The sequence below is a fragment of the Eutrigla gurnardus genome, assembly GCF_963514095.1.
Source record: "Eutrigla gurnardus genome assembly, chromosome: 21".
Lineage (NCBI taxonomy): Eukaryota > Metazoa > Chordata > Actinopteri > Perciformes > Triglidae > Eutrigla > Eutrigla gurnardus.
Window position 1 is genome coordinate 938,858 of NC_139932.1, and position 27,973 is coordinate 966,830.

General features: G+C 43.0%; 1 protein-coding gene across 1 annotated transcript; it reads right to left on the reverse strand.

Annotated features, from left to right (window-relative positions):
* Window positions 1–751: 751 nt before the first annotated feature.
* LOC311031943 (tetraspanin-8-like) lies at window positions 752–27,623 on the reverse strand. Its single transcript, XM_084038539.1, has 9 exons — window positions 27,450–27,623; window positions 6,729–6,800; window positions 6,505–6,621; window positions 4,675–4,749; window positions 3,910–4,005; window positions 3,481–3,594; window positions 3,358–3,393; window positions 3,191–3,274; window positions 752–1,498 (listed from the first exon to the last, which is right to left on the reverse strand). Exons 1-9 carry the CDS (start codon window positions 27,507–27,509, stop codon window positions 1,358–1,360), a joined length of 795 nt encoding a protein of 264 aa, XP_083894665.1. The 5' UTR covers window positions 27,510–27,623; the 3' UTR covers window positions 752–1,357.
* Between the last annotated feature and the right edge of the window lie 350 nt (window positions 27,624–27,973).

The window sequence follows — 27,973 nt, forward strand, 5'->3', positions numbered from 1 at the left end:
TCACCCATTAGCATTAAAAGACTTAAAGTGAATGTTTATTTTTTCACAAATCCTGCCCTAAGTTCCTTTAATGATAAAATATACGTTTTAAGTCGCTTGGATCTAATAGCACATGCTTTTAGTTTAATGTCTAAGGCAGTGGTTCCCAAACTGTTTCTACTTCTGTAGATAGAAAAAAATGGTTAAATTGGACATTTCTTTTCATCAAATGGTGTCTAATCATGTGGTTGATGAATCAAAATTCAATTGAAAAACTAAAAAAATGTAAGAAAATGAGAGCAGAAATATTAATGTATAAGTGCAATAATTGATGGGTGAGTCACAACACTTACCACCCACGTTTTAAATCATTACTTTTAGCTTTTTGCTTCTGCAGAGAAGACCATGTTGCATTAGAGGGCTGTGTAAGGGATGAGTGCAAAAATCTTCAGGAAGCTGCAGACAAAAAACTACGTTTGAAGCTCTTACGCCGTTTGTGTGAAATTAAAAGAAAAACCAGAGGATGTCGGTACATATTTCGTTCTTTTCCTCATTATCAGTCCTCGTGAAGTCTTGTTCTCCTAAAAACATTGTTTCTATCAAGTTTAATATAAATCCTGTGTTCCACAAAGCGTGAGACCAAAAACCTCCGTTACAAGAGATTAAACCATCAAAAAATATTTTCTTTTAATAACTGATCTTTCTCACAGAAGAATGTATTAATATTGAGTAGCCAGAATCCTCACAAAACGTCAGGAAGTAAAGAACATAACTTCTAAATTCTAACAATTGTCTCCACTCTTTCATTCATCCTTCAATCCAGAGGAGAAGAGGAGACATTAAGAGAAAGGAAATCTGGATTTAGAGATGAAAGTCTACAAATTCAGCATTGAGACATTAATCTTAGCTCGATAGGTTTCCCTTATTGTAATTTTAGTACTTTTGAAAAATGCTCTTAAATTTATTTTCTTGATCAAGTCGAATCCAGAAAAGGATTTTAAGAGCCAACGTCTGAATTTGAAGATTAAAGTCTCAAAAAAAAGAAAATACTTTTTTTTTTGTGACCTGGATCAACGAGGCCAACGACATGAAATAATTTGATTGGTATGATTAGAAGTTGAACAATCACGATCATCAGAAGAAAAAACACAAGATCCATTCAGCCCCGCCTCGACCAATCAGATTCACGCTCAACTCGACTCAACTAAAAAGAATAAGAAAGTTGCTACAGATCTTTTCAGAGCTTCTTGCCAGTAGAAAAAAAAACCCAGTGGGAGCAGTCAGGACTCCTTGTAGTGACGTAGGCACTCTGAAACCACCCCCCCTCCACAACAGACAGACTACTGGACTCCCGGACCCTGGACTCCCAGACCCTCCCCTAGTACTCAGGAGGGTTGTGCAGCTCCTGGTATTTGGGAGGAGGCGTAGTGAAGATGGCGGGGACCGTCAGCAGGACGGTGGGTCTGTTGGGGTAACGCATCTGGTGGATCATGATGGAGGACAGAACCATGCCCAGCAGCTGGAGGGGACACAGGAAGGAAGTCTATCAGCCACAACAACGGATCACTCAACCTACCAGCTTCCTCAGTCACTCTGCTACATACGGACATGACTTCCCATATGAGATACGAGTATATGAGCAGAGAATAGAAACAGGTTTACATCACCGGGGCAGAAAGAATACGGTTTATTTGTTGTCATACAGGCATAGGTCAGATTGATAAGCTCTAGATGCTCAGTGATGTTATCAGTCATTGATTTATTACGAGCTGTCCTTCCTCCATTTGTCAGTTTAAACTGTTTCTTTGAGTCTGAATATGATTTGACCTCGCTTCACCCAGGCCCGATCCCAACGTCCCCCCTCATGGACTTTGAATGGTGTTCCCGTGAAGTAAATAAATTAATGTGTTTCTGAGATGTATTCTTATAACATGCTGTATGACAATATCAGCCTAATTCTTTTAGCTGCAATCCCGGCGGTGTAAAACGGACTTGGGTGCAAATCAAATAAATATAAAAACATAATTCAAAGTGGTAAGTAGGCTGTACTCTGACACAGATACGTCATTCCCTCCGATGAGAATCTGTATCTTTCATATAAAACATCGTCAGGGACAGAAAGAGGGTTTTGCCGGTCTCTGAACTCTCTAGTTCTCCTAAGAGACCCGATCCACGATCCACCAAGCTTCTTTTTTTTTTATCCACGCACCAAGAGAGCTGATTGGTCAGTAGGCGGTGTTTTTCTCCATGTTGATCTCTTATCAGGAACATAACGGAGCAGGTTAGCTCCACAGCGTAACTTACCTTGGCGATCTCCCCCGGTAAGAAGTGAACCAGCATCGTAGGACGGAAAACCCAGGGTTAACGCTTAAGTTAAACCCAAATCCTGCTTCCTAGTACAGGCCTCTGGTGCAGGTTCAAACCCCGTGTATGCAGCTAACACTCTATTATATAAACATCCAACTCAATGGGGAATACCTTTTTATTATCTCGTTTTGATTTTCTCCAATGCTACTGTCACTTTTTTAATCATACGGCAAATAAAAGCAGCAAATTGGAGACAGAAAATTTGGCCTTTTGTCAAAAAAACAAAACCATTATTTGATGAGAAAAAATGATTGCCAATTAATTGTCTGTCAACTAAAGGCCTAATTGTTGCAGCTGAAGTCATGTGACAGATGTGGTTAGCCTTGCTAGCTCGTCTGTTAGTACAGTGAGAAGGTCATTAGTCAAGAACATGAACACAACTGTCCTTTAAAACGCAACACATTTCTTTCAAATGTAAATTCAAGACAACCTCCGCCCAGAATATTATTAATAATCATGCAAACAACTTCTACTAAATTTAGATTCTGTAAACCACATTTACGGATCCCTTCAATATAAATGACTTTCAAATTGCTGAATTTTACTTGAAGTTCAGTCAGTGTGTCAGAAATATCAGATGATGATAAGAAATCATCTTATTCCCACTGCGTTGTGTCCATTGTGATGATTTTCATATATAAGCTCATGAAACACATGGTGGGTTCATGTGAGAAGTCATTTGTTTGAGGAGGTAACAGATGTCTGTTTCTGCAAAGTGAACTGTAAGATTAACGGAACTGATGTTGATGGAACGAAGGCTTGTTTCTAGTTGCAAGCGTAGATGGAAGGTTTCCATCCCGGTTTATCGGTGTGTTAACTTTTGAAAGTAAGTGTGTTGTCTCACCGCCAGAACCCCCAGAGTGAAGACGACTCCGATGAGGACGTCAGCGAACAGCAGCACGAAGTGGACGATGGCGGGGAAGCAGGTCTGGGGCAGAAAGGTAATTCCATCAACTGACTGACTCGGCTTGTTCACTCACCTTTAGGTAATACTCAACTGGCTCCACTGACCTTCACGTAGACCGACTTCCTCTGCAGCAGGACACCCTGCAGCAGACCACAGAAGAAGAAAAACATGACTCACCTGCATTTAGAAACTCTACATGATGATGTGAGTGTTTGTTGGAGACTCACTTGGTAGCTGACTGACTGACACTTTCCCTCCATCACCTCCTGCTGGTCGCACACACACGAGTCGGGGATGTTGTCCTCCCAGTCGGAGTAGCTGAACAGACCACAGCAGTGCAGCTAAAACCAGAGGAGAAGAAGAAGTTAACTCTCCATTCCCTAACAGCAGAGTGAAGACATCACATGTGTTGCATGGAAGCCGGATGGAGGCGTTTCATAGCAAACACGTTTGGGTTCAGCTGCTGTCGTCTGGAACAATCAGCTGGTGAGAAGCAGCATCGGGTTGTCACGTTACAAGTAGTTTGATATCAAGTGCAAACAGGACAATAAATCTTCTGTATCACGTCAACTAAATGTGACCGACTTTTAGAGAGAGAGAGAGAGAGTGTGAAGAGAGTGTGAATGTGCGTGTGCATGCAATTGCATGTGTGTTACCTCTGTCTGCAGGCTGTCAGCCATGTTCTTCACATCGTCTGAAGCTTTGTCCAGAGGCAGAAACACCCGAAACTTCTCCTCCAACAGGCCCGCCAGCTACAAACAGAAACCCAGACCCTCATTGTGGAATACATGGAAAGGCTGTCGTGTCTGGATACATCATCTGATAAGATGTTATTCAGAAATGGTGAGTTTTTCTCAGGGCAAAGATCAGCGTCCTCATTTATCAACACTGCGTACGCACAGGTGTGTGTAATGGGTGTGTACGATCATTCCTACGCAAAGTGTGGAGTTTATCAACTTGTACTTGTACAATATGTGTGTTGATATAAGCACAGCTCTGACCATGCTTACACACAGCACCTAGTGGTAGAATAGGGGAACTGCAAATAGAAAGCAATGTCACAGCGTTAAACAACCTCAACATCTGCATTATGTTACCAGTAACATCCAGCTGGTTGTTTATGTGTGTAGTGAAATGTTTTTTCCCCACAGCAAACAGTGAAGAAGAATCACCACGGTCTGAGCCAATCAGAGGCCGAGTAGGGGCGGGCCTTAGTCTCTGATTGGCTGTGACCCTGGTCTCTTCTTCGCTACATGTTTGTGGGAAAAAGAAATCTGGCAATCAGATTATTCAACGCAGGAATTAAATATCGGGTACATCTCTTGTATGCAGTAGATCAACAGGAGAACAACAGTAGATCAACAGGAGAACAACAGTAGAACAGCAGTAGAAGAACAGAAGAAAAGTAGAGCGGTTGTTACCCTGGGACGGGCGGCAGCGGTGGGGATTCCAACTCGCAGCATCATCAGACTTCCAATGACCATACACACCAGGAACTGCAGAGAAAGACGGGAAAGGACCTGAAGCACTAACTCCATGATGCTGATGAATGAATCCTTCCATCGTCACCATCGCAAAGATGGCGCAAATTCAACCAATCTCTCCTAATTTTGCACAGCCTTACAATCTTGGCAATCACATTAGTGTGACTTTTTTTGTAAATTCACTTTCTCCCCAAAACATTGCAACTTTCCTAAAGTCAGGCATTTTAGGCCACAGCAATCACAAAATAATGTGCGTGAAGTCGTGGAGGGGACGGGTTCATACAGGGTTCCACGGGTCAGATGTCAGCTGGAGAAGGATTTCATACACTCTCATAGAAGCCCTTCAAATTAGGGATAAGAAATTACTCGATTAAAATAAAATGAATTGCAATTAATTGCGTTTTGAACCCGCAATTCCCCGCCAGTCCACGTGAGGGCGCGCTTGACGCCAGACGTACTTGACGCACATGCGCGAACACAAGCGAGGCAGGGCTCTGACGACAACAACAAGGCGTACGGGAAGCGGGACGCTGGCAGCAGTGTTTCACACACATTGACCATAGTCTCGATGTTCGCCCAAAATTATTTCATCAAGGCAAATGGACTTAACTAGCGGCTCTAATGGTAGGCCTAAACAGGAGGGCAGCTGCGCTTATTATAAGGGGGAATCCTCACGGCTGGTTTGGCTCATCAACGTTCTGTTTTCCCCCGTCGCCATGGCAAGGTGTCCCCCGCGCCGACCCCCCCTCAGCTGGCGAGTTTGACGGCGCGTATAGCCCCGTTCACATACGTCGCTACTCGGTTTCTCACTGAATTCTACTCGCTGGCAAAAAAAAATCACTGCCGCCGACGGCTAGTTTCAAGCGGCAACTCTCTGTGGAACTCTCTGTTGACGTTAACTGTCAATCATCTCTATTCTACATTCCGATTGGTACTCGCTTCACTCGCATCGCAGGAAGTTAAAGTTATTTTATCTCCGTCCCCGCCCACATCGCATCGCCTGTCCTGACCACATTCCGCTAGAACTCATTCACATTCATTGACAGTTGTCGCTCAGAGATGGGCGAGTGGAGACGTATGTGAACGAGGCTTCAGTCAAAACCAGGAAGGAAGGCTGAGGAATAGTCACCCACTTATATTATTAATAATAATAATAGTCATAATAAACTAATAGTATAAAGGCTCAGCACTGTGTTTTAGTCATTTTTGTTTTCACCTTTTCTTGAACGCTTAAATTCCTCAACCCCATTTAGTATGTCAACATTTGTAACAGTACCAGCAGTTTGTAAGAAATTGGTCAGTAATTGATGTCATATTTGGTTCTCAAAATTCACCAAATTGATGCATTAAAATGAAATTATTCAAAATATGATTTGCATTTTCTTTTTATCATAAGGAAGATAGCATTTTATTTTACGTATACAGTAGATAGAACCTATTCAGAGGGAAATTCAGCTTCTCAGAAGAATTGCCGCTTATCAATTAATCGATCATCCCTACTTCAAATGTCAATAACGTTTGGTATTTTTTAAGGAGGCAGCCATCATGTTTAGAGTCCAAATAAGCAAAGAAACTACACACATCCTGTTGTTCTCTTTAGACTTTAGTCTGAGCAGCAGGTTGTTTCCACTCAGAGATGCGCAGATGTGAGTCTAGATGTTTCCTGTGAGTCTGCTTTAGGAAAATGATGTAAAAATGATGAAAGCCTTTCAGAGAGACCTTTCATCACCCTGTTCAGTCCACGTGTCAGCTGATCTCCGTACTCACCACGATCAGGCACACTTTGCTCTCCTTGTGGGCGCCGTAGGCTCCAAGGATGGCGATCACCATGGTGATGGAGCCCACCACGTAGAGGACGATAAGGCTGGCAGTCCGACCCTCAAGCTGCAGGCAGAAGATGTGATTGACAGATAAAGATAAATAAAGATCTTTTATATAAACGGTTATTTTTCCATTTGTTAATTCCAGGTTTGAATGTAGTTTTTTCTTACGCCTTCGCCTCCTTTCATGTTTGTGAGGACCTGAGACAGCAGAGCGACCACAATAATGGCGCCGCCAATAATCTGAAACAAAACATAGATCACATCCAACACAGGTTAAAGCTCCTCGTCACCTGCCAAGGTGCTCCATCAGAACAGCGACTGAACGTCTGACGGGATCACGGAATTTGACAAAATGCTAAATTTTGTGAAATTTTTCAAAATCTGGATACAATTGATCAACAGTGATCAATAGTCATGTCAAAGACATTTATTATGGAGAACATATTCTCTCTGAGTTTTGAATCCGTGTGATGAGCAGCTACAAGCAGAATCCCACATCAGAAACATTCAGAAATAAACTGATTCACAAACTGAAACTTAAATAGCACCAGATACGGTAAAATTCGGGGGTCCAAAGTAATGATTTTAAAGTTGGTGGGACGACCATGAATGTATATAAGACCGTTACAATATAACAAATATAACATATGTTAAAACAATTCTATCAGGCATAAAGGTAGCATTCTTATCCATTTATGCTCCAAATGTTTATAGTGCAGACTTTTTTACTTGCTTAAAGTGATGGTTCGAAATTAAATTGGACCCTAGGTCATTTCCACCAAGAGATCCAGCCAATTACCCCCTCGGAAGCATTTTTAGCGATGGTCAGCATTGGTCAAGATAGGGCTATGAGGGTTTGATTCAGAATCATACCGAAAATCAAAGTGGAAAATCAGATCGCAGGCTGATCCAACTTTTGTGGAGATTTTCCAAGACATGTGAAAATGATCCTCAGTAGTGCGTGTGGCCTCCACGTGCCTGTATGCACTCCCTACCACGCCTGGGCATGCTCCTGATGAGACAGATGGTCCCCTGAGGGATCTCCTCCCAGACCTGGACCAGAGCAGCAGTTGACTCCTGGACAGTCTGTGGTGTGACATAACGTTGGTGGATGGAACGAGACATGATGTCCCAGATGTGCTCAATAGGATTCAGGTCTGGGGAACGGGCAGGGCAGTCCATAACATCAATGCCTTCATCATGCAGGAACTGCTGACACACTCCAGCCACATGAGGCCTAGCATTGTCATGCATTAGAGGGAACCTAGGGCCCACTGCACCAGCATATGGTCGCACAATGGGTCTGAGGATCTGATCCCAGTACCTAATGGCAGTCAGGGTACCTCCGGCAAGCACATGGAGGGCTGTGTGACCTTCCAAAGAAATGCCTCCCCAGACCATCACTGACCCACCGCCAAACTGGTCATGCTGGAGGATGTTGCAGGCAGCAGAACGTTCTCCGCGGCGTCGCCAGACCATGTCACGTTGGTCACATGTCCTCAGGGTGAACCTGCTCTCATCCGTGAAGAGCACAGGGCGCCAATGGGAATCTGCCAATCTCTGTGATCTCTAGCAAATGCCAATCGCATTGTATGGTGAGATGAGATTGTGAAATATGAGATTTTACCTGTACAAATAAAGGTTAATAAAAAAAAATAAAAAATGGTGTTGGGTTGTAAGTACAGGCCTTATTTGTGGACGTCGGGCCCTCAAACCACCCTCATGGAGTCGATTTTGGGCCGTTTGAGTTGAAACTTGAACAGCCGTGGCCTGCTGGAGGTCATTTTGTAGGGCTCTGGCAGTGCTCCTTCTGTTCTTCCGTGCAAAAAAGGAGCAGATATCGGGCCTGCTGTTGGGTTGTTGTCCTACTTCGGCCCCCTCCACTGGGCAACTTTTGTGGGTTGGAGAAACTGCCTCATGCTAACTCTAGTGGTGCAAACACTGCCAAAATTAAAAAAAGAAAAAATATGCCAGAAAGGCAGAGAACAGAGAAATGGTCTGTGGTCACCACCTGCAGAACAATTCCTTTATAGGGATGTCTTGCTAATTGCCACTCGTTTCCACCTGTGGTCTGTTCCATTTGCACAACAGCCGGTGAAATTGATTCCCAATCAGTGCTGCTTCCTAATTGGACAGGCTGATATCTCAGAAATATGATTGACTTGCAGTTACATTATGTTGTTTTAGTGTTCCCTTTATTTTTTTTAGCAGTTTATGTATATATATGTATGTATGTGTGTATGTATATGAATGTATGTATATACACTCAACAAAAATATAAACGCAACACTTTTGTTTTTGCTCCCATTTTTCATGAGATGGACTTAAAGATCTAAAATTCATTCCAGATACACAATATTACCATTTCTCTCAAACATTGTTCACAAATCAGTCTAAATGTGTGATAGTGAGCACTTCTGCTTTGCTGAGATAATCCATCCCACCTCACAGGTGTGCCACATCAAGATGCTGATCTGACATCATGATTAGTGCACAGGTGTGCCTTAGACTGTCCACAATAAAAGGCCACCCTGAAATGTGCATTTTTTTGCTTTATTGGGGGTCTGGGGACTCAGAACCAGTCAGTATCTGGTGTGACCACCATTTGCCTCATGCAGTGCAACACATCTTCTTCGCATAGAGTTTATCAGATTGTCAATTGTGACCTGTGGAATGTTGGTCCACTCCCCTTCAATGGCTGTGCGAAGTTGCTGGATATTAGTGGGAACTGGTACACGCTGTCCAGTCGTATACGCCGGTCAAGCACATCCCAAACATGCTCAATGGGTGACATGTCCGGTGAGTATGCTGGCCATGCAAGAACTGGGACATTTTCAGCTTCCAAGAATTGTGTACAGATCCTTGCAACATGGGGCCCTGCATTATCTTGCTGAAACATGAGGTGATGTTCATGGATGTATGGCACAACAATGGGCCTCAGGATCTCATCACGGTATCTCTGTGCATTCAAAATGCCATCAATAAAATGCACCTGTGTTCTTCGTCCATAACAGATGCCTGCCCATACCATAACCCCACCACCACCATGGGCCACTCGATCCACAACATTGACATCAGCAAAGCGCTCACCCACACGACGCCACACACGCTGTCTGCCATCTGCCCTGAACAATGTAAACCGAGATTCATCCGTGAAGAGAACACCTCTCCAACGTGCCAGACGCCATTGAATGTGAGCATTTGCCCCTCAATGCTTGTGGCATCTGTGGCATTTTGCTGTGAGACAAAACTGCACATTTCAGAGTGGCCTTTTATTGTGGGCAGTATAAGGTACACCTGTGCACTAATCATGATGTCAGATCAGCATCTTGATGTGGCACACCTGTGAGGTGGGATGGATTATCTCAGCAAAGCAGAAGTGCTCACTATCACACATTTAGACAGATTTGTGAACAATGTTTGAGAGAAATGGTAATATTGTGTATCTGGAATGAATTTTAGATCTTTAAGTCCATCTCATGAAAAATGGGAGCAAAAACAAAAGTGTTGCGTTTATATTTTTGTTGAGTGTATATATATAAAGATATGTGTAAACACAGCAACCAAGCGATACAAAGGTCAGTGTTCCCAAGGAAGGAGTACAAGACTTTTTTTGACGTAGTCAAGTGGTTTTATTAACACAAGTGTTTTATTTTGAAAAGTTTTATTGTTGAGTATGTACCGAACTTCCTGTTTCGCTATATTTGCCCTGTGCTGAAATGCTGCGCCGTGGTCCGGCATCCGCCAGAAATAGAAGTCCGTATTTGTTGCGGAGAGCTGCGGACTGCCGGAGCTGAGACGCAGCGGACACGCAGCGCAGCGGACCTGGTGGGGATTGACCCATAGACTAAAGTGAAACGTATCTGCTCCGCTGGCGTGGCGGAGACGCAACGCAGCGGAGACGCATGCAGTGGAAATGCGTGTAGCAACAGTGCTAAACAAGTAGCCTACACGTTAAAATTACGATATAAACGACAGAGGGTTATATCCTACGGTAGACATTTTTATATCGTACTACGATATATATCGTAATATCGCACAGCTCTACTCCCTGCTACGTACAACTGACATCGTACCATACAAGTTTCTCAGGTTCAACTTATTGTTTGGGTACAGAATGTTCATTTGTTATGCTCCCATCCCGTCACAACACCATGTCTGCCGATTCATGCCTCAGACCTTTTTCAACTATCATGCAATAATCTGTACCGTTCAACGGTTGAATTTACATACTTTTTCTTGAAGACACTTAGTGTTGCTGATTTTTTGACTTCTTCTTCTAACACATTCCATTGTCTAACACCTGTGACCGATAAGGAAAAGGATTTTAACGTAGTTCGTACCTTCCTTTGCCTGAAAATCATGTTCCCTCTAAGATTGTGTCTCTCTCTGTCTAGGAAAAGTATTTGCAGGTTCTGGGGGAGAGTTCTGTGAGAAGCTTGGTACATCATTTGTACTGTGCGATAGTTTATTGAATCATATAGTTTGAGTATTCTTGATTCGATAAATAACTGATTTGTGTGTGCCCTGTAGTTGGCATAGTGTAAGATTCTCAAGGCTCTTTTTTGGAGAATTAACAAGGGCTGTGTGGAGCCTTTATATGTGTGTCCCCACACCTCTGCACAGTATTGCAGGTGCAGAGAGACTAGTGCGCAGTATAACAGATGAAGTGCTTTTTGATTTGGTATTTTTTGTACTTTCCAAAGTATGGACACACTCCTGGCCAACTTCCTTTTTTCCTTTTTTTGTGTGGCTTCCAACTTAACATGTCATCGATAATCACTCCCAGAACCTTATTCTCACGGACCCTCTCAATATTCACTCTGTTTACTTGAATGTTGGGACTGTTGTTGCAACCTCTTTTCCCATATAGCATGTATTTAGTTTTTCCAAGATTTAGTGATAATTTATTTATATTAAACCACACTTGAAGTTTAGCCATTTCCTGATTTACTGTTTCCACAAGTTGGTTCAAGTCACTCCCCGAACAGAAAATATTTGTGTCATCCGCGAATAATATTAATTTCAGAGTATTTGACACTTTGCATATATCATTTATGTATAGTATAAACAGCTTTGGACCCAGAACTGACCCCTGTGGGACCCCACAGACTATGTCCAAGCTAGTCGATGTGCTATCATTTATTTTGACATAGTGGGATCTGTTGTGTAGATAGCTCTTTACCCACTGCAGTGCTACACCTCTAAGGCCATATCTCTCCAGTTTAGCTATTAAAATATCATGGTTAACGGTGTCAAATGCTTTTTTCAGGTCTATGAAAATTCCTATGGAATAATGTTTTTGGTCAATGGCGTCAGTAATGATTTCCACAGACTCAGTTAAAGCTAGGGCAGTCGAATGGTTCTTTCTGAAGCCGTATTGGCTGTCATATAACAATTTATGTTTGTTGATGAAGTTGTCGAGCCTATTGTTGAATAGCTTCTCTAGGATTTTTGACAGTTGTGGCAGTATTGAAATTGGTCTGTAGTTGGTAAACTCGTGTGTGTCACCATTCTTAAACAGTGGCACAACCTTGGCAACTTTCATTTTGGTGGGAAACGTCCCGGTTTGAAATGACAGATTGAAAATGTATGTCAGGGGTGAAATGATTCCATCTAATACTTTCTTAATTAGCCTCATGTCCAGGTCGTCAGCATCAGTAGAAGTTTTGGCTACGCATATGTTGACCAGGTGTCTAATCTCTGTGTCCTTCACTGGTGTGAGAAACATTGAGCTGGGATTTCTGTCTCCATCCTTATCAAAGTGGCCCCAGTGCAGGGGTGAGTCAGAAATGTCCTTGGCTAGCTCTGGCCCGATGTTTACAAAAAATTGGTTGAATCTATTTGTTATGACCTCCGGGTTATCCTCCTGCATGTTGTTATACTTGAAGTAGGGAGGGTAGTTTGGTTTTTTACTTTTATTATTAGTCATGTTGTTTAGAATATCCCATAATTTTTTAGTATACTTCATGTTTTCTGCTAGTAAATTGCTGTAATATTCGTTCTTGCGTTAATTTAGGATAGTGTTTAACTTGTTTCTATACCGTTTTAATCTCACTTCTGACTGGGCCGTCCTTGATTAAATGAACTGTCTGTACAGAGTTTTTTTTTTTTCCTGCAGGCGTTTATCAATGTTTTTGTGAGCCATGGTTTCTGCTCCTTATTCCGATTTGGGTGTATTTTTTTCACAGGACAGTGTCTGTCGTACAGTGTTTTAAATATTTGCAAAAAGGAATCATATGCATCATTCACATCTGTTTCATTGTAAACATTTTTCCAGTTTTGTATCAGTAGTTCATTTTTCAGTTTCCTTCTTCAGTTCTGACCCTTATGCATATGTTTTTGTTCGGTGTCTGTCCCACAGTGAATATGCAGTCATAGATAGCAAAGATAGGTAGGTGGTCACTTATATCATTTATCAGGAGTCCACTTGCTGTGTCAGTAACGTTAGTAAAGATATTATCAATCAGAGTAGCACTGTGTGTAGTGATCCTGCTAGGGCGTGTGATGAGAGGTTGTAAGCCCATTGTATACATCATGTTAATGAACTCATCAATTCCCGTGTTTTGTTTTGGATTGATTAAGTCAATATTTATGTCGCCACAGATAAAAACTCTCTGTTGGCTTGTTTCAGAGAATATTTCACCCACACATTCATTGAAGTCTTCTATTTTTGAGTCCGGTGCTCTGTAAACACAGCTTATAACTATATTTTTACCTTTCGTTACACAGATTTCAATTGTCACACATTCCAACAAGTGATCCACAGCTTTAGACATATTTTGTACTGTCTCATACTTGGTGTTACCGTCAATGAATAGGGCCACTCCTCCACCACCTTTGCTCCTCCTATTAACACATACAAGATTATATCCATCCAGGAAAAACTCTGTGCCTTTGTCTTCATTAATCCATGTTTCTGACACCGCGATGATGGTGAAAGGGTTTTTGAAGTAATTTAGGTATTCCTTGATGTGGCCAAAGTTGGTGTATAGACTCCTGCTATTAAAGTGAATTAAAGACAGTTTCCCGTCCATCTCAATGCTGTCATTGTATTGAACTTCAGTGTAGTACTGACATTTCCCAGTCATGTTGAAATAGAAATGGTTGTCCGGGTCAATTCCTTCATTCGGGTCAGATAAGGTATAATCCACATGTCGATTTGTAATGAGCTCCACACTTCCCTGCTCAGCAATCCTTTCAGATATTCCCATCAGTCTTTCAGTCCGTGTAAGAACCGTTGAACTTTGCTGTGTTGTAGTTATGGAGTGTTTGTGAGCCATACCTTAGTTATCGTATTTCTCCAGCTCATCCTTACTCCTGATCTGGATTACTTTGACTTCTTCTGCTGATGCTCCCTTTGTTTTGATGTAGATTCTGCAGTTTGCCGTCCAGGTGTGTTGTATCTTGCCATCCTTCCTCAGTTGACGAGCTGTTCTGGCGATGTCTGCGTTCTTTTTGGTGAGGTTCTCGTTGATGTAGACGTCCGAGCCTTTGAGCTTCCTGCCCTGCTTCAGCAGAGCAGTCTTGAATTTTCTGTTGGTGAATTTCAGCACAACAGCTCGAGTTGCAGACTCTCTCCTTCGGGGTAAGAGGTGACATACTTCGACGTTGTCGAAATTCACCTCAATGTCTTTGCCAGTCAGGAACTCAGCCACCTGCATCTCCACAGATTTAATCTCGGATTCATCTGGCTCCGAGGCTGCATCCGCAACCGCCCTTGCGTAGGTTGGAGGCCTGATTTTGAGGCCATTCACAATCACCTCATTCAGTTTACCCTGTTGGTCCAGCTCCTCCACTCTGTTCCCCAGCTCCTTTATCAACTCGTCTTTCTCCGCAGTCTCCTCCCGGAGTTGTTTGACTTCAGCCATCAACTTTTGGAGAGGTTCCATCTTTTTCTTCATGTCTTTCAGCTCCGCCATCAGCCGTTCTTCAGCCCTCTCGTCTTCAGCCCTCTTGTCATTCTTCACCAGCTCTTCCTTCATTGCCTCCAGGCTTTCCTTCATTGCCTCCAGGCTTTCGGTCAATAAGTACAATTTGGAGTCAGTTTCAGCGTAGTTTTTCTTCGGCGCCTTGTCAAACTTTTATTTTAAGAACAAGTTATCTCGAAAACTTGTTTTTGGGTCATTCCGTGCCAACTCAGCCACCCATGTACATGACACCTCTCAGATTTTGCTGAAAAGCAGTGAAAATATGCCTTATGTTACCAAACAAAGGAATCTGAAGTTTCAGGTCAATATCTCAAACGGTTTGCCCGTGGCATCCATTTGAATTTCAAGTGCCACACCCCTTTTTGACACATTGGAATTTCACATTTCATTTGTTGGCATTTTTGGAGGCCTATAACTTCTGTTCTAATAGTGATAGAAGGCTGAGAGGTGGGTCACCAAAGTCCAATTTATTTTCGACGGCCAAAATTATATTTCACTTTTTGGGTGCTCCTAGCACCACGATGAATGATCATATTTATTCTAAACAGGATTATTTGTTATATTTGGGACCTTTGCTCTTGCCAAAATGAATTTGAAGGGTATGGTGCCACTGGTGGGGGTTTTATGGGGGTCCAAAAACCCTCCCGGGCAGAGGTGACTCTTTTGGAACCCCATATTTGGACCCCCAAATGACCACGTGGGCACTTGATGATCCTAATGGGATTTATACCAGATAAAGATACATATTTGTTCTTTTTAATGAAATAAAACCTTTGACTATGAAGCTCCTTAATATGAATTTCATTGGTCAAAATGCACCATTTTGGACTTTTTTTTCCAGAAGTCTGGAATGTAGATCAGGGAGAATTTAGTGATGATAAAGCATGAAAATAGTGGAAATAACTTAGTATTATGCTCAGTGATGGCAAACCATTAAATATTATTTAGACTGCTGGCCATTCATTTCCTGAAAATCACAAATTAACCCCTTATCCCCGATGAAAGAGACCCGCCTGTGACAAGCGACTTGCAGCACGAGCAAGTCTGCAAGCCACTGATGCAAACCACATTCTGACACCAATGGAGATGTTTCAATGGGCAAAAGAAAACATTAAGAACATTACATTCTTCTTTGTTAGTGCAGAAAATATTAAAAAACACGAGGAAACATACAAATTGGAGAGACGTTACGCCTCGGCTAAAACGTTCAGTGGAACACGATCACATCATTGCTTTATACCAATTTCCAAAAATAAGATACGGATGAAAAGAATATCACAGGATACAATATTCACAGATGTCGATGCAGGACAACAATCGGATTCAGAACACTTGGATACAGAACACCCGGAAGCAGAACACCCGCAGTCAGATCAGCCACAAAACTCCAGCCAGGAAAATGCATTGCCTGTATCTGTATTCATTGGAAACGTTGTTGAAGGTTCAGATAAACATGGTGATGTTTTTGTAAAATTCATCTATGGACGCAGTGCTCGCCAATACAAACGCGACCAAAAGGACCATGACAAAATTATGTTACTGTTTCCACAATTTCTTGGATAATAGTTATCCATAGATGAATTTCACAAAAACGTCACCATGTTCATCTGAACGTTCAACAATGTTTCCAATGAACCAGTCATCATCATAGATACAGGCAATGTATTTTCCTGGTTGGAAAATGTAGTTTTGTGGCTGATCTGACTGCGAGTGTTCTCCCTCCGGGTGTTCTGTATCCAAGTGTTCTGAATCTGATTGTTGTCCTGCATCGACATCTGTGAATATTGTATCCTGTGATATTCTTTTCATCCGTATCTTATCTTTGGAAATTGGTATAAAGCAATGATGCGATCGTGTTCCACTGATCGCTTTGGCCGAGGCGTAACGTCTCTACAATTTGTACGTTTCCTCATGTTTTTTAATATTTTCTGCACTAACAAAGAAGAATGTAATGTTCTTAATGTTTTCTTTTGCCCATTGAAACATCTACATTGGTGTCAGAATATGGTTTGCATCAGTGGCCTGCAGACTTGCTCATGCTGCAAGTCGCTTGTCACAGGCAGGTCTCTTTCATCGGGGATAAGGGGTTAATTTGTGATTTTCAGGAAATGAATGGACAGCAGTCTAAATATTTAATTGTTTGCCATCACTGAGCATAATACTAAGTTATTTCCACTATTTTCATGCTTTATCATCACTAAATTCTCCCTGATCTACATTCCAGACTTCTGGAAAAAAAAGTCCAAAATGGTGCATTTTGACGAATAAAATTAATATTAAGGAGCTTCATAGTCAAAGGTTTTATTTCATTAAAAGAAAGAACAAATATGTATCTTTATCTGGTATAAATCCCATTAGGATCATCAAGTGCCCACGCGGTCATTTGGGGGTCCAAATATGGGGTTCCAAAAGAGTCACCTCTGCCCGGGAGGGTTTTTGGACCCCCATAAAACCCCCACCAGTGGTACCATACCCTTCAAATTCATTTTGGCAAGAGCAAAGGTCCCAAATATAACAATTAATCCTGTTTAGAATAAATGTGATCATTCATCGTGGTGCTAGGAGCACCCAAAAAGTGAAAAATAATTTTGGCCGTCAAAATAAAATTGGACTTTGGTGACCCTACTGTCACCCAAACAGTAAGGAATGTTAATTCTGCCTTAGAATTGTGTAGTACACATTACAATGAACTTACAGAGCAATTTTCAGCCTTCTATCACTATTAGAACAGAAGTTATGGGCCTCCAAAAATGCCAACAAATGAAATGCGAAATTCCAATGTGTCAAAAAGGGGTGTGGCACTTGAAATTCAAATGGACGCCACGGGCAAACCGATTGAGATATTGACCTGAAACGTCAGATTCCCTCGTTTGGTAACATAAGGCATATTTTCACCGCTTTTCAGCAAAATCTGAGAGGTGTCATGTACATGATACCCCGATTTTGGCTGTTTTCACATGGAATGACCCTTTTGTCTCAGCGCGCTCTCTGCTGCTGCTCTGTCTCAGGGACGAAAGACTAATGACATAATTGCAGCTAGCAACACCATCAGTCCTGCCGTCTTAACATTTAGAGACGTTAATTTAACAGGATAACACAATAGCATGTGTCTAAAAAGTCAACCAGCTAATATGGTGCCAAGTCACCAGAAACACAGGAAATAAACAGGACTGTAGCTGAATACATATAATATAAATTATACAAACACTACAGTTATGTAACCGTTTTCTTTTTTTTGCACTACGTCAGAAACCTTTTTAAAATGTGGTATATATGGTATTGTTCTAATCTTTATTTAAAAAATTCGTCCTCTAAAGTTGTATTAATTTTCTCCCTGTGGTATTGAAAATGGTATTGAGTATTTTCCTGGGTATCGGTATCGACCAGGGCTGTTGGAATGAACTTCGGGAATCAAATATGATTAGAATAGTAAAAAAATCTGTACTATTCGAATGCTGCAATTAGTATAAATTTTTTATTTATTTTTTTTAACGTGTTTTCGCACATCTGGCCCTCCTCGCCTTGGCCTACCCGCATAAACGGATGCTTTTGACACAGGAAGTCTGATGAATAAAGTTTTCTGAATCACAATCTCACTATCAGAAAAGACGACAGCGGCACATCACGGAGGTAACCATGCAGCAGCACTTGGTGAAATGAAACAAAGATATAGGCGGAGCTCTAGAAGCGATGATGTCATGACAAAGATGCATTCATGCTGCTTACTGCTAGCTAGATCGACCCACGTCTCCATCGGCTGATTCATCTGGAACGAAATAAACAGCAGGATGTACGTGAGAACGTAAAAGTAGAGCCGACGATGAGACGAGGAGGGCGTAGCCATAGCAACGGGTACACAGCATCCCCAGGAGAACGGCAATGTGGTTGTTTTACGTTCTTAATTATTACTAAACAGATTTATTGGTAACCAATACCAACCACATTGCCAATAACGGCATTGGCAACGTATACGCCTGTGTAGTGTAGTTAATATTAATAATAGGCTGAATTTGAGCTTTAAATATTCAAATATAATTTGAATATTGAAACAAATATGGAATGCAATTCAAATATTATTATAGAGGAAAATTGACAGCTTTAGTATCGACTTTAAAATGATAGTATCGTGACAATCCTAGCCAGCACCAGGGGCTTTTATTGTGAAAGATCAAAGCTGGGACTTTTCTGGAGAGAAATACAGCTGCAAACTATAACATGCAGTGTTTCCCCTAGAATTTTTTTCAGGCCCGGTGGTACCCACCGAGAAAACCCTAAACGGACGAGATGCGTGGGATGGTGTATTGGTGCAGTTGGATTAAGTCAGGTGGCACAGCAGGCAGTCTGCAATTCTGCAATTATTATATTTGCATTCAACATTTTTGTTCAACCAGAGTGTATTCAAGGTTTTCAAGGATTCAAGGAGAGAGTGACTTATTAAGGTGCCGGTTGATGGAAATGATCCAAAATTAGGGGCCGGAAAAATATGGCTTGAAAATGAGGAGCATAACATTAATAATAGCTACAGATACTGTAAAACACTACAACGACATATGAGTGCATATATTGTCTTATATTAGTAAAATATAAGTTCTAGGTTTACTCTACAGCCTAATAGTTCATAGAAATTCAGGTAGAAATAGGTTAACTCAGAGTTCCACAGCTTATCAAAAAACAATCCTTATTTTATTAACATAGGCTGCCTAAGGGCACGATCAGTAGCGTGCTGGGCACGATTGTCCCCGGCTTTGCATTCACACTGCTCCAGCCCAAACGGGCTTTGGCCCGTTAGCCGGTTGTACATACGTCACCACGTCCTCATACTACACACGCATGGCTTGATGTTGTTTTTAAGGAGCGCCATCTGTGCATATATTTCTCGAGAACGCTCGAATGTGCTCACGAGCGGATCTGTGCGAGCAGGCAGCGCGAGGAAAGCGGATTTTGGACGGAGACACACAGCGGCATTTTTCTTATAAATGCACTGGTCCGGTTCCGGCACCGGTCCGGTTCCGCTCACACCACGAGTCTGAAGAGTGCAACAGCTTATCAAAATACAGTGTCAACTTTCCGTGTTTTCAAAGTAGAAAGCGACATCGTGGAGGTTTAACGAGGCGTCAACACAACATCAAGCGCTTAAAGTACACGAAGAAGAACATAGCGGGAGCGCGCAGCGAGGATTGTTGCGGCCGCGCGTATTGCGGAGCAAGTCTACTGTGCTGCGCGGAGGCGCTCCTAATGTAAATGATTATTGATTTATGAATGAATTGATAGGTGGCTTATTTTTGGCGTATTGATTTTTTTTTTTTTGGCCTGGCGGTAGGTCTCCTTGGACTGGCGGCCCCGCCAGGCCTGTACAATGGTAGGGGAAACACTGACATGTAATTATTGTGTTGCCTTCAGACTGACTGGAAACCAGCAGAAACACAAACACAGGAACCAAAGGGGAAAAAACTCTTGCTTGTAAAAAAAAAAGTACTAGTTGGTTAAGAAAAAAATAATTGTCTCGTAGGTTCCAGCATCTAAATGTTTCTGAAACTTTGTTCTTGTCAACTTGCATAATTCTGTTTTATTATTATTTTTGATTTATGTGTCATACTAAACTGAATAATAACTACACCAAACTACATTTTGACTAGTGTTGGGACAATATATCGAAATATCACAATATGCTACCATAAGTTATCGATACATTGGCGCCAAATTTTCTTTTCCTTTAGATTTTTTTAAAATTATTATTATTATTACTCACCAGTGACTACATGACTCCTCTTGGCCTTTTGCCAGTTCATGGTAATATTGGAATGATGGCACATGTAGACAATGTTCAGTCAGTGTGTGTGTGTGTGTGTGTGTGTGTGTGTGTGTGTGTGCGTGCGTGCGTGTGTTAAAGAGGGACTAAGATAAGACTCTGCACAGGGGTTGAAACTAACTTTTTGGCTTACCAGACAACTGGCGAGTAGATGAAAATTTTTACTAGACAAACAGATTTTTTACCAGACAAAAATATTATATTGCCATTTGTTAGAATTACTTTTTCGTATGTCTGTCTAAATTGATTTTCAATCATAGTAATCGCAGTCTCTTTTCTTCACAATATTTATTAGCAGTATATATACAGAAACATTTTTCATTTCATTTGTAACACACTTCAATCTCTGTGCCTCACCCGACACCGTGTAGCGTCACTTCTCATTAAATTTGCGAACATAATATTTAGCCGGTTATGACTGAGACGAGGTGGGCGCTGAGACGCTGTCGGTCGATTCTTCCTCCGTCCTCGTTTTTTTTCTTGGGGGCTGCCCCCCCACAAGAAATCTCCACATAATGGAGTAGCTAAATCGGGAAAAAATAGTTTATAGGCTGCGGTAAAAAGGTCTACAAAGTATGAATGAACAAGTGTGGGAAGTGGTGTTGATTTTCGCGGGATCATCTGGGATAGCCCGCCTTACTCTGCCTCTGATTGGCTTACCCTGATTCCTCACTCCTCATGCCTACACCTAACCGCCAATGAGAGGCGTCCATCCCAGAACTGACGGGAGACGTGTTAAGTTGCTGATCAAAACACACAACTTCCGGTTGTTGCTGCTTCACATTAAAAGCTTCTACACAAGAAAGATATGATGGGCTTTTATTTTTTTAGATTACTCGCCAGAGTGGCGAGTGGTCTTCATAAATTACTCGACAAATACAAAAATTACTCGCATTTGGCGAGTAAAACAGCTTAATTTCAACCCCTGACTCTGCACATTTCATACATGCTGTGAAACTGACACCACAATACAGTAAATAAACACAGTATACGATTAAGGGCGGTCCACTAGGGCTGTAACGATACACGTATCGAAGCTGAAATCGCGACACTCAGATCCACGAACCTGTCTTGCGCCACGAGAAGGCAGAATCGCGACACAACTTCCGGTCCAGATCAGCACTATGAGCTGTAAGTAACACCACATTAACACCGCAGCGGTCGTTCGCCGCCGTTGTTCGTTCACACGGAGCGAAGCACCGCTGCAGTAAAGACGAACCGCTGTGTAATTCACAGAAAGCAGCGCAAAAAGACGTCCCGGTACACGTCATGATGATGACGTGTGTGCGTTTTCAAGGGGGTTCCCTGGAGTCTCCCTGTCACTCAAAACCCAACGGAGGCTGTCTTCCGGGGTAAAGTTCACTGAAGTCTCGGTCCGGAGGGCTGACCGTCGCGGAGATTTTTTTTCCCCATCATAAACACTCGGTGAGTTAAAGTTTTTTTTGCCGGTGACAGACGCTGTTTATCGGGCAGAAATGTGAGGAGGAGTCGGTAGGACGGGCGGGAGGAAGGACGCTTCTCCACGTACAGCTGCGGTATTTGTTTCCCCGTTGCCAAAGACAGTTACAGTTACTACGTTACCTTAGTTTGGTTCTGCAACGTTGCTTTGTGGGACATTTCCCTGTAGTAAGTTGAGTGAGGGACCTGTGCAGTTAACAGACCATCAGATAGACACGCCCTCCACGCTGTTGGGGTTGTAGCAGGAGCAGATTTGGTTATCAACAGTTAACTATCAATATGATTATCAGTATTAATAATTATATTTAATATATTATCATGATATAATCATGAATAAACGGGGCACCACCCTGGGATCAGGGAAAAGATAACCTAAAACTGTATTCAGTCTCAATATAAAGGTTTTATACTCACATGCCAATCATCGTGATCATTGGCATGGAAGCATAAAACAATCTAACAATTAAGAAGGGCGTGAAATTCAAGCACTAGCCTTCACAACCTGCTGTTATCCAGTGACATATACACAACAAGCACAAGAGACCGCTAGTTATAATATAATAAGATTTATTAAAATCAGTAATAATGATCACAATCAATAACACTGCAATTAACAAAGCCTTATTACCTAACTACCTAACACACAAAGCTAAGCTAAACAAAGGGAGAGACACACGTGGAGTGTGTGTGTGTGCGTGTGCGTGTGCATGTGTGTGCTGTGTGCGTGTCGAGAGAGAGAGAGCGAGAGACAGATGGCTATGTGCGGCCACCAGATGGAGCTATTCCTCGCAGCGTTCAGGGGCGGAGCCACTGACGTCCGATGGAGTAGCGAGAGAGAGAGAGAGAGAGAGAGAGATAGCCATATGTAGCCACCAGATGTAGCTATGTCCCTAGCGTCCGCCGGGAACAGCTGGCTTAGGACACGTGTGTGCGGCGTGTATGTGTGTGTGTGTGTGTTAGCGGGACACAAACAAAGAGAGAGAGAATGCGCGAGCGATATTCTGAGGCTCAGAAGCCGTGCCGCTATCACACGGGCTCGCGTGAATGAACTGGCGTTTATTCCGCGAGACCGGTCTTTTAACTGATAGTAGAGGCTTTCTGAGCTCGCGAATATGGCGGAGGTTAGTCGAAAACACTGTTACAGAAATCAACCCAGCTGCGTGGGTACACGATCAGCATTCGAATACAGCAGCACATGAACAAACGGACTCGGCGGTCCGCGATCAGAACTTAAAACACATTAACAAGAATTACAAGCATGTCCTACACTATCGAATCTCTGCTTCTGCCCAGACAAATAGCCTCTTACTTTTGTCGATGTGAGATGCGTCGATGTGAGGGTTTCGTCCCGTGCGGTGATGGCGTTCCTTGACGCCGGCAATGGACGGTAGTTCGTGGGCGCTCGTTCAGCGCCGGATCCAATTGGTTGAAGAAAACCGTTAGTTATTCTTCCTTCTGCAGGGAAATGAGGAACAATCGCGGGGCTCTGCGATTTAGTCAGCTGATTTCAGACAAAGACGGGTCGAGTTATCCGTTCTGCTGGCAGCTGGGACGAAGAAAGTTTTTCTTCTTACCGCGGGGAACGGGAGAGTCGCGCTGTCGCGGTGGTCTCCTCGGGATCCAAAATGATAAACAAAAGAAAAATAAAACGAGTAGAGAAAAAGAGGGGTAAAACAGTCTGTTGCTCGTCCAGCGAGTTTGGGGGAAAGACTGCGGCCTAGGACAAAGGGAAACGCTGCAGACGTAATGTTCACCTCCTGGTGTAACGCGAGTTACGTTGGAGAGAGGAGGTTCTTCTGGTGGCGCCAGGATTTATAGCTCACGGCTGGTCCGGGGGACCCCCGGAGTCCCCTGCAGTTGTCAGCCAATAGGGCACCAGTTGTGTGACGTCACATCTCGCGACCAGGTGGAGGTGACACTAAAATGGTGGTTGTAGTTTTTATCTCCTTTGTTCCTTTGTCCTGGCCGCATTGTGTAGGCTTTGTAGGCCGCATTGTGTAGTCCTAACGGTTAGGTCCCAACAACGCCAAATCTGCATCTTACATAAATCAAATGTTTAATTAAAAAAAAATAATAATATCGAAATTTGTATCGAACCGTGGGTCAAGAATCGTGATACAAACCGAATCGTGAGTTTGGTGTATCGTTACAGCCCTACAGTCCACACAGAAACGTTTGAGACTTTGGTGCGTGTAAACGCACCCTGTTGAAACCAGAGGGGTATTCCATCAAACTCGCTAAGCGCAAAGCCGGGCTAATTTCAATAAGCCTCGCTACCTTTAGCGAGAGTTGCGTTCAATCAACGTGACTTGAGGCACTCTCCGCTAAGTAACCATGGGAATTTATTTATCCGACCAAACCATCAGGCTTACTTAAGCGGGGGTATCAGAGAAGTCCGTCTGTCGGAAACAACTGTACCAGCAGAAGGTTCCGCCAAGCCTAGTCCTCGTGATTTCGTCACGTGAAAGACCAAAAATTACCAAAATTACATATATGAAGTACAAACAGACTATATTTTCACCAAGCGTCTAAGAATACATGCTTGCAATTAAAAAAATATGAATAAATCGTTTATTTTGTTTAACACCGACTGGCCATATCATTGTCTAAAGCCCCCAGTTGGGTGAGTGGTGATGCACCTGCCCCCGAACGTGGGCATCCCAGGTTCACATCCTGGCGAGGACATCTCATGTGTGGTTTTTTTTTGTTTGTTTTTTTTTTTGCCTGTATAATTGTCTTTAGATCAGAGAATTAGACCATTTTACCTTAACTATGATAAATATGTCATACAATTTCGCCAGAACCCAAATATAACCTGCAAAAACATGATAGGCATAAAGATGTTATTATTAATAGCATGATATAGATCCCAATGACAAAGGCATTGCTGCATGCAATTTTCAGCCACATAAATTCCTTTCAGGTGAGTTCATTAATAGGTTAATTGAATATGTTGAGATAAATGTGTTGGTCAATGTAGATGCATTTACTAGGCCTATTAAAAAAGAGAGAGAAAGAGAGAGAGAGAGAGAGAGAGAGAGAGAGAGAGAGAGAGTTCAGGCCAAAGAAAGAAGTTTCACAAAGTTCCATAGTCGGGAATTGAACCGTGGTCGGCCACGTGTGAAGAACACACCTGATCCAACCAATCAAGGTGTGAAGGCAAATCAGGTAGGTGAATAAGTCGAGTCAGGTGTTTTCTTGCTTGGTTGGAATGAAAACCTGCAGCCACAGCGGCCCTTTACAGGATCAGTTTGACACACCTGCTCTACACTATCCTCACGTTTGAGAAATTGTTGTCAGTGTTATATTAGAAGATGTTACTCTTAACGGTACTTCCGTATTTAATCGCTTGGCAATTCTTGCCCAAGCAGCCTCGCGATTTTTATTTATCACTACAGTGTTCCCTTTTTTGGTTATGATGGGTTTGTACTCCTCGTACAGTTCCATCAATATTTTTTGCTCTGGTCTTTTCTGCCATTTTCTCGATGATTCGACATTCACGGTTCTGGGCCCTCATTTATAAAACTGTGCGTAGGATCCTTACTAAAAGTGTACGTACGCCAAAAAGCCAAAGTTTGCGTGCGTAAAAAAAAAATCTGATTTATAAAACTGTGCACACGCAAGCTGTACACAATGTTACCTTTAAAATTACAGGATCACCTACAAGTGTGCGTACCTGAATCCTGCACTGTACACGCCCACATTTTACTATGTTAATGAGCTGGCATGCAATTGTTTCCGTGTGGTGAATCACGGCGACAGGTCAGAAAAATAGCGAAGAAACGTAACTTTTCAGAAACGGAGAAGAGACACTTGTTGGGGAGGTGGAGGCCCGGAAAATAATTTTATTTAGTGGTCACAGCAGCGGGATCACGAACAAAAAGAAGCAGTGCGAGTGGCAACACATTGCTGCTGCTGTCAACGGCATCAGTGGGACGGAGGAGCGGACGGTGATCTGAAGGTAAATGACATCTTTCCGCTCCTAACATGGATTTAATGTATTGCTAGAGTACTTGAGGAAGTTTGATTTTGATGTGACTTTGACGGGGATTGTGTCCGAAAAGGAGGGAGACACAGACGCGAGTGAGACCAGAGGGATAAGGGTAAACCGATTTTAAACTTTTATTGTATATAAAACAAAGCAGCAGCGCACCCCGGGCGCATGGCACATCAAGCGGTCGGGTGCTCACTGATGCTGTCCTGCAACTTCAGCGAGACACAATCACCGCCATCAACAACGTTGCAGATGAGACAGCAAACGCGCACTGTGATTAATAAAATAATACGTTTACAATGAACATTGATTGTTGTCTTCCTTATATTACAAACGCATAACATCCTCACGGATTCTTGCGCCCTGTTGATACCCCTCCAGTCGGGCAGGGGGCCGTGGCTCGGGGTCATCGATAAATTTGCGCTCTCCACGCTCCACGAATGAGCGTGCACGAGCGTGCCACTCATTAAAGCGCATTTCCTCTGCGCTCTGGTGGTTTAAAAACGAGGATAAGTGTAACAATTATACGATGGCTTAATGGCTGTATGTATGTGTGTTGATGACATATGCACATAAATAAGGACAATATTTAGTTATTCCCACTGTGTTCTGCAGTGATCGAATGGAAGGTATTTATCGTATACAGTATTACATGCATTTGGGCCGTCTCCTCCTCCTGCGGTGACAGCGCTGATTCAATATTTCAAAATGATTTTGATTTAAGATACAAGTCAGATTTTAAAAGAAGGTGTTAACATGAAAAAAACTATCACTCATTAAGGGCGTCAAAAACATTTCTGGAGTTCATCATGATAACGCAGATCTAACGTATGATATGGAGTGTAATTAAATGTGTGCGAGTCATCAAACATATATAGTTCTTCTCACGTTTACTGCTGATTCCCTTCCAGTCTCCAGAATGTGCGTACCGGTACGCATGCCTCAGAGTTTGCTTACGGGTACGCACACTTTCCCGTCAAGTTTGGTTTTTATAGATCACAACATTTGCGTGGAAAGTGGCCTTCGCACGTTTCCAGCCCCATTTTGTGCATACGCAAGCTTTATAAATGAGGCCCCTGGTCTGGCTTCATATCCCGTGAACGCGCGTAACAACGTTAACCTGGCTTGAATTAGCCTCAACAAGGCGCAGCTGAAATACGGTTTTAGCCGCAAGTGGAAGTTGGCGTTAGTTCTAACCAGGCTTAACTAGGTAAGCGCCGCCTTAATTAGCGAGTTTGGTGGAATACCCCTCAGGTCCCAGGGTGAAAAAGAAAAACACCGCCCTCCGTTTCGTGTTCGCGTAGATGGCAAATATGCAAACGTGATGTCCACGCACTATCACATCCGTGAGTTTTAACGTGATGACGCCCGAAAAGTTTTTAAGCGAGAGAAATTACGTCATACACGTCAACCGGTCGCGTGGGGGACTAAACCCTCTGTTGTTGTTGGATGGGTCAGAGAAGTTGCCAGTTTTAGAGTAAAACGTCACTCTTGTGTCACCGAGGAGACGTTCCGTGATGGACAGGGAACATACAACACCAAATACATGCAAACAAAGGCTGACAGGAATGTTTACCGTCGGTGTTGGACCGGAGGCCGACGGACTCGGTCAAATCCTCTATGTGCTTTTAATTCGTGGACCGCAGGACCGAGAGCAGGCGGCGTTTTTTAAGTGTGATGAATAGGTGCTAACTCACCGCGAAGAAGAGGTTGAAGATGGTGAGGACGCGTTTGAGGCAGGCGTTGACCTGAGCCATGGTTCCGGACTAAGACTCGAGAAAAACACAGGCACCTTTGGCGAATCTCCGACTGCTGAGCCGTCAGTGAGACGGGGGTAGGAGGGTGGTTTTAGGTGACAGAGAGACCTGCTGGGGCGGGGACTTACGGGGCGTACCCACCAAACGCGATGAAACTTCATCGCGCGACAAGATTACATGTAAAGTCAATGCAAAGACGCGATTAGACGCTTCATCGCGCCGGGCGACGCGATGGACGCGATAGCGCGGCGCGATGGACGCGATGGACGCGAAAAATCGCTTCATCGCTTCATCGCTTCATCGCGCCATCGCTTCATCGCGCCATCGCGCCATCGCTCGAGTTGAAATAATTGAACTTTTGCGGCGAATTCGCGTGAAGACGCGCCGCGACAGCCTATCAGCGTTGAGATCGTCACCGACGTGCTGACGTACGGACGTCCTGGTGTTCCCTCGCTTTTTGCCAC

Bases quoted from the DNA above. Each gene is read 5' to 3' on its own strand.
- LOC311031943 (XM_084038539.1), bottom strand. From the start codon at position 27,509: ATGGCTCAGGTCAACGCCTGCCTCAAACGCGTCCTCACCATCTTCAAC. The intron at 4,006-4,674 runs GTAACAACCGCT...TTCTGTTTGTAG, and splicing joins CCGCTGCCGCCCGTCCCAGG to CTGGCGGGCCTGTTGGAGGA. The intron at 3,394-3,480 runs GTGAGTCTCCAA...GGTCTGCTGCAG, and splicing joins GTCAGTCAGTCAGCTACCAA to GGTGTCCTGCTGCAGAGGAA.